The sequence below is a fragment of the Amphimedon queenslandica genome, unplaced genomic scaffold, assembly GCF_000090795.2.
Source record: "Amphimedon queenslandica unplaced genomic scaffold, v1.1 AMPQUscaffold_13490, whole genome shotgun sequence".
Lineage (NCBI taxonomy): Eukaryota > Metazoa > Porifera > Demospongiae > Haplosclerida > Niphatidae > Amphimedon > Amphimedon queenslandica.
In genome coordinates this window covers 256,450-271,584 of record NW_003546274.1, presented here as the reverse complement: position 1 = coordinate 271,584, position 15,135 = coordinate 256,450, and the positions used below count along the sequence as shown (strand labels likewise).

Here is a 15,135-nt window from a genome sequence, read left to right as displayed (position 1 = left end):
ATAATAATGATAATGATAATAATAATAATAATGATAATGATAATGATAATAATAATGATAATGATAATAATGATAATTTTAAAATAATTTTCAATAGGATCCTTGCTCACGAGATACAGTAATCTATCACCTTGATTCTGTATCAGCCACACCCAATGTAGGTGAGTCAAGATTTGACTCTAAACCTTATTATTATTATTATTATATACATTGTACTTGCATCTCTAGAAGTGAGTGATGATTTCTTTAAAGTGACAATAGAAGATGCAATGAAGATACAGCATGATTTGAGACAACAAGTGTAAGAAAGAGAGAGAGAGAGTCTACATTGTATTAATATTTTAATAAAATATCAATACAGTAAGCAGCTTAATGAAGCTCCATTGCTAACTCAAGCAGCAAAAGAAAAGCTTAAAAAGTCAAGTAGTTACAGTCAGACTGTGATCAGAATAATATTCCCCGACCAGTGGGTACTCCAGGGAGTTTTTAACACCGAAGAACCAGGTATTTTAAAATTCATTTAAAACTGTTTTTAACTCTTTCTTTAGTGAGAGCTCTAGTCTTGTTTGTTCGCGAGCATTTGCCAAATCCTCAAGTCAAGTTTCATCTCTGTGAGTTTAAGGACACAATGTCAGCTACATAGCACGGCCTCTTATTGTTGACTAGATACCACGCCTCCTAAGACAGTCTTAAAGAGCGGACGGCTCACATTGAGTGAAGCTGGTTTTGTTCCTGGTGCCAATATTCATTTTGGATTTAACGAAGAGGGAGGAGGGCAGGGTGACTCCTCCCCTATCCTCTCTGCTGATAGTATCAGTCAGTACTCCAGTACTGCTGATAAAGCTGAAGTAGTTGCACAGCTGAAAAGGTAATCAGAAATACACTTGTGAAAATTATGCTTTTTTCCCTTCATTTAGGAGTGATTCTAAAAAAGATGACCCAAGTGGTTCTAGTGAAGATAATGATCCTCTATTAAAAGAAACTGGCCCATCAACTGAAGCTAATGCTAGTAATCGTTCGGCCTCAAGGGAGAGTGGTCAATCTGCTGCTAGTGGGAGTGGCAAGAAAATACCAAAGTGGTTGAAACTTGGACAAAAGTAGCAGTGCTATAGTAGACACAGTTATATTGTTATTATCGGTTTTTCAGTATTCAAACAGTATTAAATATACAATAAGTATTGATTTTGTCAGGTTTCTATTATTCATTAAACTCTTTACAATGATAATGTTTATTGTTAATATAATCTCACTATTTTCTCTTCTTTCTTTTCTTTGGGAGTAGCTCCATCTCTTCACTGTCTTCCTCCATTTCTCTTCCAGCCTTACCCTTCCCTTTCTTCCGACCTCCCTCGGACTGCATCTCCTACAAATTAATTACTAGGGGGTGTGGTCAAACACTGTTACCATCCTAGCATATCGCTGTGCCTCTGCTACCCTCTCGGCCAGACTCAGTACTTCTTCCTCAACAGTCGGGAATAAAGGTAGCTTCTTACCTATAAGAGACTCTATTCTCTGATAGAGCTCAACATCATACCTAAAAATAATAATAACAATCAAAAAACTATACACAAATTAAAGTATATAGCCCCATTTACACTATGCCCACAAAGTGGTTTGAAACCGGTTTGAAAAATGAACCAGTTTACGTGTGAACAATTTCAATGCGGTTTGAAACCGACTTATCTAAAGGCCCTTTCACACTGGCACAGTTTTCAAAGCGCTTTTGATGTGCTTTGTTGATACAGCTGAAATAATGCGCATTGATAGTGTTCACACTAGCATCTGAATCATGTATTATTTTGTGTTCTTGTTGCCATCAGTTTAAAGGCCTTTTCACACTGGCAGTTTTCAAAGCGCTTTGATGATACAGCCATAGATATGTACCAGGAACATATCTGGTACATATCTATGATACAGCTGAAATAATGTGCATTCATAGTGTTCACACTAGCAGCTGAATTATGTATTATTTTGTGTTCTTATTGCCATTGGTTTACATTGATCACTTCACATCACTTCACATCACTTCACATCACTTCACATCAATCCACCTCTGGAGGTGAAGTGAGAGTGATGCGCATTAATTCAAAACCACTCTAGTGTGAACACGATTAATGCACATCAATGCGCATTACTTTGGCCAGTGTGAAAAGGCCTTATGTAAAGTATGGAGTTATTTGGCTTGCACCAGTCTACAAGTCACCAGACAACAACAAAGTACATATACAGCACATGATGTCAAGTACGGCGTCATTTAGTATACAGTACAAGTCCACCAGGTGGATAACATACATTGCATATTTTCTTTTTGTGCATGCATCCTCTCTACTACTACACTACACTACATGTAGTACATTCTTAATTTTGTTTACGATACTGGAAATCCCGATATTGTTGATGCAAGCTTGTCAACAGCTTCAGGGCCCAATCCTTAATAATATTAAATTGTTTAGGCTAACTGGGCATGCACTCACAAATTGTACCCATCATTGATCCATTGAAACATCAAAAGCTACCAAAGGCGTATGCATAGTGCAGTAGGTGTAGCAAGAATTAATAATAAAAGATGAATCACTCTCTTCCAATGGCTACAAGCCCACAACAGTTGCTTCCTTGCAGGATTAGGAGCTACACCTGACCACATCAGAGCCTGGTAATGGTGTTATTGAACTGTAGTTAGGGCCAGTCAAAGCAACTTTTGAAGAGGGGATTTGTTTATTTTAAAATAATAATAAACTAATTCCTTCATTAAACTAATTCTTTTTTGCAATAATAATAATAATAATAATTTGAGCCTCACTGTGTGACGAATGTGATGGCCCAACTAATTCTTTTTTGCAATAATAATAATAATAATAATAATAATAATAATAATAATAATTTGAGCCTCACTGTGTGACGAATGTGATGGCCCGGCCGGAGCGACCAGCTCGAGCAGTTCGTCCGACTCTGTGAATGTAATCCTAATAATAAAATCAAACATAAATATAAGTCTAAAATTAAATTGTTAAAACTCACTTTTGAATGTGTTGGTATGTCAAAATTAATGACCACATCAACGTGGGGTATATCCAGCCCTCTACTGGCAACATCAGTCGCTATGAGGATGGAGCGGGACTTTGACTTAAACTTGCTTAAAGCTCCTAACCTTTTCATCTGAGAGATTAAAAAAAACAAACTAAAAGAGGATATGAGAGATAAAAAAAAAGACTAAAGGCCTTTCTACACTTGAACCGGTTCCAGAAGTCGGCTGATCCAGCTGCCATTGGTTATCTATTGAATACGCATTCAAACCACAAATGGAGGTGGTTAATGCATTGAAGTCAATGCACATCAGGTGTGGAATGACTGGAACCAGTTTCAAACCAGTTCAATGCGCATTAGAAGTGCTAGTGTAGAAAGGCCTTTAAAGAGGATACAGTATTTTCATGTTATTGTACTTGTGCCATTTTTCCATAAAGTGGAATAGCTGGCAGACCGAGATTACGTAACATAACTGCAGTCCTGCAGAAAGAGGATTAAAAATACATGCACATATAATGAATAATAGGTCTACGCATCACCTCTGTGTGTTAGCACATGTACTACAGAAAACCATGAAGGAGTTACCAGCAAACTCATTCAATATGCTAACCAAATAGCAATCCTGAGGGACATCCATTCATTCAAAAAAAGAGAATAACTTCACGACGTTGAGAGAAATGATGTACAATACCTTATACTTGCTTGGTATGAATATGTAACTTTGCTGTAACTTATCGACAGTCTGATACCTGTATTTACATGAATATGAATTTAAAGGAGAGAATTTAGGAATTTAGAATTTAGAAGAGAGATTCTCCATTTTTATATCTTTTTCCTAATAGATATACTTGTACTTATGCTGTGAAAAACTTTGAGCTGATTCCGATGAAATTTGAATTTTTAAAGTTATTTAAAAATCAGGCCAAAAGTCCCTGTACTATAGTACAGGGTCTTTGGCCAAATTTCACCAAAAATGACTAGGAGAGAATTCTCCATTTTAAAATTTTTTCCTGATACATATACATGTTCTTAGGCTGTGTAGCAAGTTTGAGCTAATCACAATCAAAATTGGATTTTTTTATAAATTTTTAAAGTTACTCAAAAATTGAGACAAAGTCCCTGTACTATAGTACAGGGTCTTTGGCCAACTTTTGCCAAAAATGACTAGGAGAGAGTTCTCAGCTTTTTAATTTTTTTCTGATACATATACATGCTCTTATGTTGTGTAGCAAGTTTGAGCTTATTCCAACTAAAATTTGATTTTTTATGAATTTTTTAAGTTAATAGAAATCAAAACTCACTTTGTAGATACTTCAACCTTTATAGGATTATGCAGTGAAGCTCTTTGAAGTTTCTGAACTTTCTTTGTCATTGTAGCAGAGTAAAGATAAGTCCTTCTCTCCCGTGAGAGCACCTTTAATATCTTATCAACCTTTATTAGAAAAAAAAAACTCAAAAATTCATTTAAAAAAAGAGAAAAAAAGAGAGTTGAAATCATTTTACTTCTTCTCCAAAATCCATATTAAGAATCCTATCAGCCTCGTCCATCACTAGGTACTTTACTGAACGAAGGGAGAACCCCTTTGTGTTCTCCAGATGGTCAACAAGGCGGCCAGGTGTTGCTATTACAACATGAGGCTTCTTAGCAAGTGCCAATGCCTGTGTCATCATGTCCACTCCTCCAACTACAACAGCTGCAAGAGGGAGAGAGAGACTCTCCATATGTAGTGGATTCACTTACCACACTTGACTCCTATTCTACCACCCAAAGCCTCAAACTGCTCCGATATTTGAAAAGCCAATTCCCTACATGTACTGTACATGCGTCATGTGATACTGAGACACACCTACCTTGTAGGTGTCAAAACAAGTGCAAATAGTCTAGTGGGTGTGTCCAATAGCGACTGGAGAATTGGAAGAGAGAAAGCACCAGTTTTACCGGATCCAGTTTCTGCTAGGCCAATAACATCCCTCCCTATACAATGGGCATACTTTAATAAATAATTTATTGAATCAAAAAAAATTTTTTAGCCCAAAATTTCAATGAAAAATCACAAAATTAAATACGGCAAAAAATTCCCAAAAATTGCCCAAATCACAAGCCACGGAATTATATCTATTGGTTTAATTTGTGATAATTTTGGACCATGAAATATTTCAAGTATACGTCATTACCTTCCAGTGCTACTGGTATTGCTTCTCTCTGTATATCTGTGGGAGTGGTCCAGCCCATTTCTTCACATGATTGACACAAAACTGAAGTGATGCCCTACGAAAATGAACAGGGTCAGTACATACCAACTGTTTACTATGTCAGAGAAGGTGAGTCCTTCACTCTTTCCATCTTCTTCAATTTGTTTCTCAGTTCCAGACAATTCAGTGTCTTCTTCAGCTGATGCCATGTGGTTATGCCTCTAATTAAACGAAAGGAAAAATAATTTTAAAACTGTAACGCTCGGCCACGCCCATTAACTTCCAAGTATTCCAGTGACACACCTGCAGTGAGAGGCAACAAAAACAATCAAAGACAAGAGAAAGACGAGAGCTAGAGTGGCTGGAGTAGCCCTTAGAGAGACACTACTATCCTCTCCTATTGGACTATGTCCTACTGGATCATAGTCCCTAGCCATGGAAGGTAAGGGCTCTGCATTTCTTAATGGGTGTGGCTATTAAGTGTTGTGTCTTATTGCAGGTCATGAAAACTCAATTAAGCAGAATTTGCAGGACAGATTGTTGGATGCAGTTAAACAGGTGCTGAGTATGCAAAAACCTCAAATTAATGACCATCTTTCTTTTCCCCCTCCCTCCCTTGCTTTTCTCTACAGTGTCAGACTCATTTTGGTGCGAGGCAGGAGGTAGCCAGTGAGAGCGATTTACGTGTCAACACCCTCTGCCTCGAATGGGAGGCTGTCCTGAGTCATGGGTTCAAAAAACCAAAGACAACTAAGCTATTGTAATCTTTACAATGATCATAAATTGATACAGTTATGACAGTTGTTCTTTATCTCATGTTTCCTTCCCTTACTGTTTATTTAATAATGGCTCTCTCCTTTCTATTCACTCTCTCCCTTCCTCTTCTCTCTTCCTTCCTCTCTCTCCTTCTAGAGGGTTTGGTAAGGTCGATAATCTTACGGGCATTGCCTTCTGGCCAGCCATTCGTCCATTACTTAGCAGTGAGGAGAAAGAAAGGTTTGCCTGTCTACGTTTCATCACTACCGATATCGGAAGAGGGAGGGCGTGGCTTAGAGGCTCGATCAATGAGCGAACGCTAGAAAACTACATGCAGACTTTGCTCTCGGATCGTAATCACCTGAGGTAGGTGTGGTTTATTGTCACGACAACCTCTTAGTTTCTATTTTTAGAAACCATTACGAGCCTCATGCGTTTGTCATGGACGAGGAGAGGGGGACAATGCTACCAGTCATGGCTGCTGGTTAGCCTCTTCTCCCCCATAATGTCTCAAATTATTTAAATATTTTCATTTCCAGGTCTTAGCTCCATCATATTTTCTATTGCGTTTGACGTCGACTATCTCAATTCTCCTTTGAAGACCTTTGAGGTTCCTCGAATTGACTCCGCCCTACAGCCAGCCTCCTCCTCTGTGGTAGCCGCCTCCATTAAACCATCATTCGCTTTGAGAATGGGCTCCGCCCCTCAAGATGACGACGTGGTCGCCATTAGCAACAAGAAAGGAAAAAAGAAAAAGAAAAAGACACCGTCTCCGGACTCTAACCTACTTGATCAGACCACGCCCACAAACCCAATCAATCAAGCCACGCCCATCAATCCGTTTGATGAGACCCCCACTGCCACTAATCCTTTTGACATTGACACCCCTACTAATCCTTTCCCCGAGTCTGTTCTACCTAGTGATGTATGTAATCTTGGTCCAGTTTCAGGTAGCACTCATCAGTATGGTGATCGGCCTCTTGTGGGTGTGGCTTACCCTTTTCCTAGTCTATCCCCTGAAGGAGAGGAGGAGGAGGGAGAGGATGACAGAGGAGGAGGGGGAGGGGGAACTGGGAGTTGTTCTCCTGTTGATAGTGTTCATAGTTATTCTGACGAGATGGGATACACAACTCTGTTCAATCCTTCGTCATTTTCGTCTTCTTCTGCCCTCAATGCATTGGAGGGGGCACTCCTGGCCACTCAGTCTCTACCCTCATCTCACAATCCTTCACCAATACCCACGGTATGCTATTATTATTATTATTATTATTATTATTATTATTATCATCATTATTATTATTATTATTACTACTATTACAATTAGTTTATCATATTATATTGCATACGAATTACTCTCCCATGTTATTATTAGCATTATTGATAAAACTACTGATTAGTTTTCATTAGCTGTTTTTGTGTATTTTATTCCTAACGTCAGGTTATGCCAACAGAAATCAGTGGAGGAGGTGGTGGTGGAGGTTGGATGAGTGAAAGTGAAATGAAAGAAGCACTCAGAGCTCTTGCAAGGAGCAAGGAGAGCATAGAGGAGTCACAGAAAGCTACACTCGAGGAACTGAATGTGGAGAGAGAGAGGGTTAAGAACCTGGAAAAGGAATTGGAGGAAGTTCAGCAGAAGTTGAATAGCACAGATGAAGCACATACCCAGCAGCAGCAGTCACTGGAAAGGTGAAATATTGTTAATGTTTTTTTTTTTACCTAAAATTGGTTTTATTATTGTCCTAATGCTATGTAGAAAGTTTGAGTTATGACATTTTTTTAATATCAATTTTTTGAAAAATACACGGTACTTTTTTTCTGAAAACGTCTCCAAAATCACCTCAAATTTTTATTACAATTTTTGATGCATATTGATGTCCTTATTCCCTGTAGAAAGCTTGAGCTGATAATTTTCAAGTTATGAGCAATTAAAAAATGAAAAAATTAAAAAAAGCAAAGGCTCTGAAATCACCCCAAATTTTTATTACATTTTCTGATACATATTGATGTTCTTATGCTATGTAGAAAGTTTGAGCTGATTCTGATGGAAGATGCTTGAGTTATAAATTTTTAATAATTTTTGTTTTTATAGAGAAAACGACTTATTGAGAGAACAGCTAAAGAGATATGTTGGAATGGTCAAGCAGCAGCAAGGAGGAGAAGGAAAAGGAGACGGAGACGAAGAGACAGAGAGTGAGCAAACAAGCAAAAAGCTAGTAGAAGTAAGAGGAGCAAGAAACTGGATGTACATATATATTGCAGTGTAATATGACTACGTAAAGTTTAGTGGGATTTTTTAAAACCCTAATGAAAAGCACAATACCATACAGTATAAATGCTATTAATTATATATAGTAATAGTTAACTTAAAGAAAAATGTTAAATTTAGTAGAGCCAAACCTTAATACTGCGTATAAAAATGCTTAAAATTAGTAGTAGTAATTTAATATTGTCATTTCCTTGTCTCTTCTTCCTGTCCAGATGGCTGAGATGTACGGCGAGTTAATGGAGTTTAACGAGCACCTACACAAGTCGACTCAGACCAAGAACAACATCATCATTAAATTAGTGAGAACACTCAAACTGGCAAACATACCACTGCCTGTATCCCCTGATCTACTACCAAGGGAAGCACTGGAACCAGCTAAGTTAGTACCATGAATGATGCATATGTATATGTACATCTATACACCATATATGCGGTAATTTTCGTGGTGTGGTAATTTTCGTTATTTTCGTGCTCACCTTAAATCCACAAAATTCAAACCACCTCTAATGCCATTCTAGTGTATGTAGACTATGGCCAAAACACGAAAATTAGCTCACAGGAATATTAATTTTTGAGCACATTTCATTGAAAACAAAATGCTAAACACTTGAAAATTTAAATGTATACAGTATACTAACATGTTTGTTGTTTTAGAACCGTGGAGGTCTGGATACCATCTGTGATTAAGCGTGGGCGTGGACCAGATGCACATCATGCGTACCAAGTGTATGTGAAACTGGGGAGTGAGGAATGGAACGTGTACAGGCGCTATGCTCAAATGTACGAGTTTCACAAGCAACTGCTCAAGAATCTTCAAGGCATGGAAGACTTTACGTTCCCACCAAAGAAAGCGATTAGGAACAAGGTGAGGTAGTATCTTTATAATCGGTAGTTACGTAATGTCTCTTAGGGCTCACAGGTGATAGAGGAAAGGAGGAAGAGGCTCCAGCAGTATCTGAGGTCTGTCCTTGATCTTTGCTCTCAGCCTGTCATCAAGAGAAGAGATGGTCGTGTCAATACGGCCTTCATCACTGAAGGGATGAGCAAGGAACAGTTCTTGAAAATCCTACCTTTCTTTGAGTGAGTTTTACATTGGAAGTCATTTAAAACTGTATGTACATGTACATGTATCAGACTTGGGTCAAATACAAATAGTATTTGTAATTAGTCGTATTTAAATACTTTTGAAAGTATTTGTATTTGTATTTGTAATTTGAGTTTTTGCAACAGGAAGTATTTGTATTTGCAATTGAAATACAGCAGGGAAGTATTTCAAAATACAGCAAAATACTTTAAAATACTTCAATGTGGATGAAGATGCTGTTTGAGTGACAAAATTTTGAAACACTAACGTTCACTAAATGCAATACATGACTATAACTAAATATTATTGATTATACATGCATGCATAATGAAAAGAGGCTTTCAATTTACTTGATTGATTAATTCATAAAACTACGTAGTTAATAACTGTCTATACTTGAGAAGAAAGTATTTGTATTTGTAATTGAAATACATGTATGCAGTATTTGTAATTGTATTTAAATACAAAGCTGAAAACAGTATTTGTATTTGTATTTTTGTTTTTGTACAGTATTTGTATTTGTATTTAAATACTTCCACGTTGTATTTGACCCAAGTCTGACATGTATATGCATCAGTATAATATAACTTACAATAAAGTTAAGAATTGTCTCATAGCCAAGACTGTATAACAATTGTACATGTACATGTATTTCCTGGCCAAAATTTGTGCTTCTGCTGCCTGTAACCAAGAGGACATAATACTTAGAAAACGATACAGCTTTAGGCCTTATGTACTCTTGCTGTAATTCAATAGAATGTCCACATTGTAATGCTCATGATATCTCCTTGTAGTGACAGTACTGTTGCTTCTAGTCAGCCAAAGGTTCCTGTTCAACGCTCTCCATCATACAGTGGGCTATAACTGTTTTAATTATTAGTAGAGATCCATTTTAATTTATATCATCCACCGCTGCATAATTTGTGTGTATTATATTAATTTCAATGTTATTATATTATGTGGATATTATTATTATTATGATTATTATTATGATGATTAATTTATGATTTAAAATATTACAGAAAGATAGCTTCTTTTTAAATGAAAAATTGCCACACTGCCATTGCGCTAGTATTGCATAGGAGGCATTAAAAGCTTCAACAGTAATCATTTTTGTAATTGTTTTACAGATGGTAAAGATATTCCTAAAGTTCTGAGCATGTTGGAAGACGGTGTAGCCTGCCCAAGGCTCTCATTGTATGAGTCTATTAGATTGGAGAGCAAATTATAATCAATATCCAGAGGCTGGAGGTTCTCTTTTCCATCTTCTTCTCCAGCACTTCCCTGCCTGTTTGATTTCTCTTTATCCTCCTCTCCTTCTTCGGGTGCTCTCCTGAAGCTATCACTTAAAGTGGTACTGGCTAACTCCCTGTCCATTTCTTCCATCAAGTCTTTAATATCCTCACCCTCACTCCCTCCATCTTCCTCTATAATATCATCATCTGACAATATGTCTTCTTCATATTCATCATCTGATGGCTCTTGCAATTTGTCTATTAAAAATGCACAAAATGAGATTGCACATGCAAAATTGTTCAATAACACACAGTGTAATAATTCTAGTTCTTAACACCACCATTAACTCACTTAACATGTTTTCAAGCGTCTCAATAAATCCGTCTCCATCAATACTCACCCCTTGAGTATTATCAGCTGACCTATTATTACAAAATACTCGTAATAAAACAATTCTTATATCATGCAAGTTCTTTTACCAGGGAAACTCTGCCCCATCAAAAGAGGAGACATGATCAACAAAAGTCTTTATTCCAAAGCTAGCCTCCTCTAGCCCCAGGCAAGATTCACTTTCTTTATTCTGCCAAAAAAATGTCGAATACATGTAGCTGTAATTCTAAAACACTTACTTTATGAGTAAAACCAGCTCTTTCTTCAAGAAGCTGCTCCAACTGCTCCTCACTGACATTCAGCCAGCTCTCATCTGTAAAAGGAGACATAATAATAATAATATTAGTATTCTTATTAATACCATCTGGTGGTCGTAGAGTCTTGTTCTTAAAAGTCTCTTCAGACCAAGCTCCATCAGATAAAAGACTGCATGCTTCCTTGCTTGCTTTGTCCAATACAGAGCTATGCATGGTTGAAACACTGTATAATCTAATGCTAACTCACCTCTCTGCATTATCACTGATATTCTTATTATAATAGTCACGAGCTGATTTAAATAATGCTTGATATCGTGCTGAGCCTTCAATTTCATCACCAAAGTAGCCATTCAACTTTAAACTAGCCATAAATTCGAGCCATTTCCTGCTATCGCCACTACCTCCATTGCTAGAGCCACAACCGTATCTTGATATCAGTATCTCTAAACCATAAGACTAAGGGAAGAAGATGAGGAATTATAGTTCCTTAACTCACTAGTTTCCTTAACTCACTAGTTTTATTCCAAGAGTGTGCGATGCTAAAGAAAGATCAAATGATTGACCCCCAGCGGTAGAGGGACCAGGAGAGACAGTTTCACGTAAAAGCATCGCATACAATAAGCGAGGCATCTGAACCTATTAATCCATCATTATAATATTGATAGTTTGATACACACATACATGTATGTACTAAATCTTACATCAGACATAACCATTGGATATTGCATTGGTGAAAAATGATCCAACTTAACTGCAACCTAAATGCCCATAAAAACCAGTCAAACTGGTAATACTAGTTGAGTAAACTTGCTTTCATGTCTTGCTTGTCTCGCTCAATCAATGCATGAGCTGACGACACGACTAACTGTTTATCAATTGAGAATAAATGAGCCACTGGCAAAGGAAGGAATACATGAGAAGTTTGCAGTGGAGGAGGACACCTTGAAAGAGAGAGTGAGTGAGATATTAATAATTAGTGTTTTCACTTGGCATACTTGCTTAGTCTCTTGTGAATGCAGTGCTGTATTGATTCAGATGCTACTGTTTTGATAGAATCGTTACGAATTAGTGCCACACCTTCTGATAAAGTGGGTGTGGTCACAGGTAAAAGACTGACTTCCCCTGGTGTCTGTGGTTGAGGTATTACATGCAAAACTCCGCCTTGAATGTACACCTGTGAAAAAAATCAAGAACCAGTTAAAAGCAAATATAGGTTTTACCCTGTTTTCTGCTGTTTCTGGTTTTAACCATTTAGGTAAATAATGAGCTGATTCTATTAATAGAAACTGCCCGTCATCATCAGTGATACTAAAATAGAAACATAAATACCCACTCAATCCATGGACTTTGCAAAGTATAGTGCTCAAGAAGAGAATTCTCAGTTTTTATAATTTGTTCTGATACATATACATATGTACTTGTGTTACATAGAAAGTTTGAGCTGATTCCGATCACATTTAGATTTTTTTACAAATTTTAAAGTTACTCAAAAATTGGGCCAAAGTCCCTATACTATTATAGTACAGAGACTTTGGCCAAATTTTGTCAAAAATGAAAAGGAGAGAATTCTCAGCTTTTATAATTTTTCTGATACATATACATGTACTTATGTTACATAAAAAGTTTGAGCTGATTCCGATCATATTTGAATTTTTTACAAATTTTTAAAGCTGCTCAAAAATTGGGCCAAAGTCCCTGTACTATAGTACAGGGTCTTTGGCAAAAATTTGCCAAAAATGACTAGGACAGGATTCTTCATTTTTATAATTTTTTCTGATACATATACATGTTCTTATGTTACATAGAAAGTTTGAGCTGATTCCAATCACATTTGAATTTTTTACAAATTTTTACAGCTGCTCAAAAATTGGGCCAAAGTCCCTGTACTATAGTACAGGGTCTTTTGCCAAAATTTGTGAAAAATGACTAGGACAGAATTTTTCATTTTTATAATTTTTTCTGATACGTATACATGTTCTTATATTGTGTAGAAAGTTTGAGCTAATTCTGATCAAAATTGGATTTTTATGAATTTTTAAAGTTGCTTCATATCATGAAGCATGTTTTTTAGTAGACTTAAAAAGATCACTTAGCATGAGAGATAACCACTCCTCCTCCCCCTCACCTAATGACCAGGTCTCTCTCTTTCTTTGACAGCTCAAACAAAAGCCACACAATAAACCACTCATCCTCTATGTTACCGCGATGACATGTACATCCCACCAACTGAGGCAAGAGCTCATCTACAATATAAATTTTTACAAGGCATAATGTATCATGACCGATCATAACACTACACATACCTGGTGCTGGATAGAGATTGAATGACTGATAGTGCCATACGTGCTTTGATGATAAGTTTTCGAGTTCAGAACTGTATTTTAGAGCTAATAGAGTCAAATCCTTTCGAGTAACAGGAGGAAAGAGACGATATTGAACAAAGTCTTCACTCATGATGTCACGTGTGCAACTTTAGCTCCACCCCTTAAAAGGGCGTTGGCTGGGCTCAATCTAATTAAATATTCATCACTTTGACTGGCCAACCAAATTTTAGCACTACTTCCCGTCGCTTAGCACGTGCTCATGAATATCATCAAATATTGCATCAGCCACTTTACGTCTTCCTTATAAGGAAAGCAATTAAGGAAATTCATTTTTAATTTCAAGCAACTTCTCTCTTTCTCGCCCCGTCTTTGTCTCTGTGAGAGATAGCGATGGCATCATAGAAGAAGAGTCTCTCTTCTTACTTCTCTCTTCATTTTAAAAAGGAAACCTCTCCGGCTCTCTACTGCCTTGAAAATGGCATCCCTCGTTAAAATGGAAACCCTTTTAATACCAAGACAGACCCTTATTCGAAAGCAGATAAGCAGAAAAATACAAGATGACCGCGATGACTTATCCCGGACCTTTTCTCCCAGATGAGGAGGACCAGCTCTTCCCCTTCGGCCTCTCCTTTTACCAGCAGGAGGGAGAGACGGGCTTTGAGCAGTACAGCACCAAATTGAAGGATGAGGAAATTTTCTGCCCTTCTTCACTCCTCTACAATGGTGAGTGGTATAAAATTTTGATGATATTAATTTAAATTTATATTTCAGATAACACTTCTACGCCATTTGATTGGTCAAACTTCACTGCACCATATCAAGACTTTGACCTCTTTGAGTTCAATCCCACTGGAGCCCAGGACCTTCTCTTGGACACACCCTCTTCCTCTTTCCCCTCTTCTCCCATTTCCTCTTTTTCTACTGGCAGCAGTGCCCTCTCTCCTCCTGAACAACAAGAGGTCAACGACATCATTTCTTCTCTACAAGACACGGCCACTCCAGACTCGACACAACACTTATCCTCGATATCTTCCACCCCTATCTCGTCTCCTCCTCTTTCCCCTTTCCCTGTCACTCCCTCTTTGCCTCAAAAACAAGCTCCTGAACAATTTATCCCACCCACTCCAAAGCGTACTCCACAGGGCAGAGGAGGACGAAAGAGCAAATTGTCAAAAACGGACAAGAAAGAGCGAAAGAAAGAACAAAACAAGACTGCTGCAGTTAGGTACAGGCAAAAGAAAAGAGAAGAGCTCGATAACTTGACAAAGCAGGAGATGGCTTTACTCCAATCTAACAAGGAGCTAAAGGAGGAAGTTGATTCGATAACTGCCGAGATCAACTGCTTGAAGAGACTGTGGGGTGAAGTTTGTCAGGCCAAAGGGATTGAGCCCACTTTACCATACAACAGCATACACCTGTAAACATGTTTATCTTTCCTTACTGAATAACTGGCACACATAATCATACACATACACATGCTGCTTCCACTCGCTGTGATTATAAACTTAGTCTTTTTAATTTATTTATCCAATATCCATTTTCTTTGCTGTTGCTACCATAACTGTATTTATTATTGACTTTAAATCCCCCTTCTCTCTCTTGATT

The 15,135-nt window shown here is 37.5% G+C and overlaps 5 protein-coding genes across 6 annotated transcripts in view; 3 read left to right on the top strand and 2 right to left on the bottom strand.

Moving 5' to 3' along the window:
* LOC105316893 (tether containing UBX domain for GLUT4-like) overlaps positions 1–1,190 on the top strand; it is a 3,285-nt gene extending 2,095 nt beyond the window's left edge. Inside the window, exons 5-10 of the mRNA XM_011412166.2 lie at positions 98–161; positions 229–301; positions 362–504; positions 549–611; positions 667–868; positions 918–1,190. Coding sequence (XP_011410468.1) covers positions 98–161; positions 229–301; positions 362–504; positions 549–611; positions 667–868; positions 918–1,101 — 729 coding nt within the window. The 3' untranslated portion in view covers positions 1,102–1,190. The remainder of the gene's footprint in view (positions 1–97; positions 162–228; positions 302–361; positions 505–548; positions 612–666; positions 869–917) is intronic.
* On the bottom strand, positions 1,140–5,451 carry LOC100639646 (probable ATP-dependent RNA helicase DDX47). 2 transcript variants are annotated; one of them, XM_003384504.3, is made up of 13 exons: positions 5,334–5,451; positions 5,200–5,293; positions 4,876–4,999; positions 4,766–4,830; positions 4,528–4,718; positions 4,326–4,456; positions 3,716–3,773; positions 3,564–3,646; positions 3,441–3,504; positions 3,019–3,156; positions 2,893–2,963; positions 1,405–1,534; positions 1,140–1,363 (listed from the first exon to the last, which is right to left on the bottom strand). In XM_003384504.3, exons 1-13 carry the CDS (start codon positions 5,424–5,426, stop codon positions 1,250–1,252), a joined length of 1,356 nt encoding a protein of 451 aa, XP_003384552.1. In that variant the 5' UTR covers positions 5,427–5,451; the 3' UTR covers positions 1,140–1,249. The 2 variants fall into 2 exon arrangements, with proteins under 2 accessions (XP_003384552.1, XP_019849244.1); XM_019993685.1 differs by having other exon boundaries at positions 5,200–5,280; positions 5,334–5,397.
* Positions 5,452–5,500: 49 nt separating this feature from the next.
* Positions 5,501–10,282, top strand: LOC100639522 (sorting nexin-29-like). Its single transcript, XM_019993684.1, has 12 exons — positions 5,501–5,659; positions 5,717–5,775; positions 5,850–5,977; positions 6,130–6,339; positions 6,387–6,457; positions 6,513–7,216; positions 7,412–7,659; positions 8,063–8,192; positions 8,452–8,618; positions 8,894–9,104; positions 9,150–9,319; positions 10,118–10,282. Exons 1-12 carry the CDS (start codon positions 5,653–5,655, stop codon positions 10,185–10,187), a joined length of 2,175 nt encoding a protein of 724 aa, XP_019849243.1. The 5' UTR covers positions 5,501–5,652; the 3' UTR covers positions 10,188–10,282.
* Positions 10,283–10,313: 31 nt separating this feature from the next.
* LOC100639396 (protein ecdysoneless homolog) lies at positions 10,314–13,786 on the bottom strand. The gene is made up of 13 exons (XM_003384502.3): positions 13,510–13,786; positions 13,332–13,449; positions 12,427–12,514; positions 12,202–12,380; positions 12,018–12,147; positions 11,908–11,964; positions 11,720–11,842; positions 11,454–11,662; positions 11,311–11,411; positions 11,189–11,262; positions 11,039–11,139; positions 10,911–10,981; positions 10,314–10,816 (listed from the first exon to the last, which is right to left on the bottom strand). Exons 1-13 carry the CDS (start codon positions 13,658–13,660, stop codon positions 10,431–10,433), a joined length of 1,788 nt encoding a protein of 595 aa, XP_003384550.1. The 5' UTR covers positions 13,661–13,786; the 3' UTR covers positions 10,314–10,430.
* A 67-nt stretch (positions 13,787–13,853) lies between these two features.
* Positions 13,854–15,096, top strand: LOC100634724 (activating transcription factor of chaperone-like). Its single transcript, XM_003384465.3, has 2 exons — positions 13,854–14,253; positions 14,302–15,096. The coding sequence occupies exons 1-2, from the start codon at positions 14,088–14,090 to the stop codon at positions 14,949–14,951; spliced, it is 816 nt and encodes a 271-aa protein (XP_003384513.1). The 5' UTR covers positions 13,854–14,087; the 3' UTR covers positions 14,952–15,096.
* The last annotated feature ends 39 nt before the right edge of the window (positions 15,097–15,135 follow it).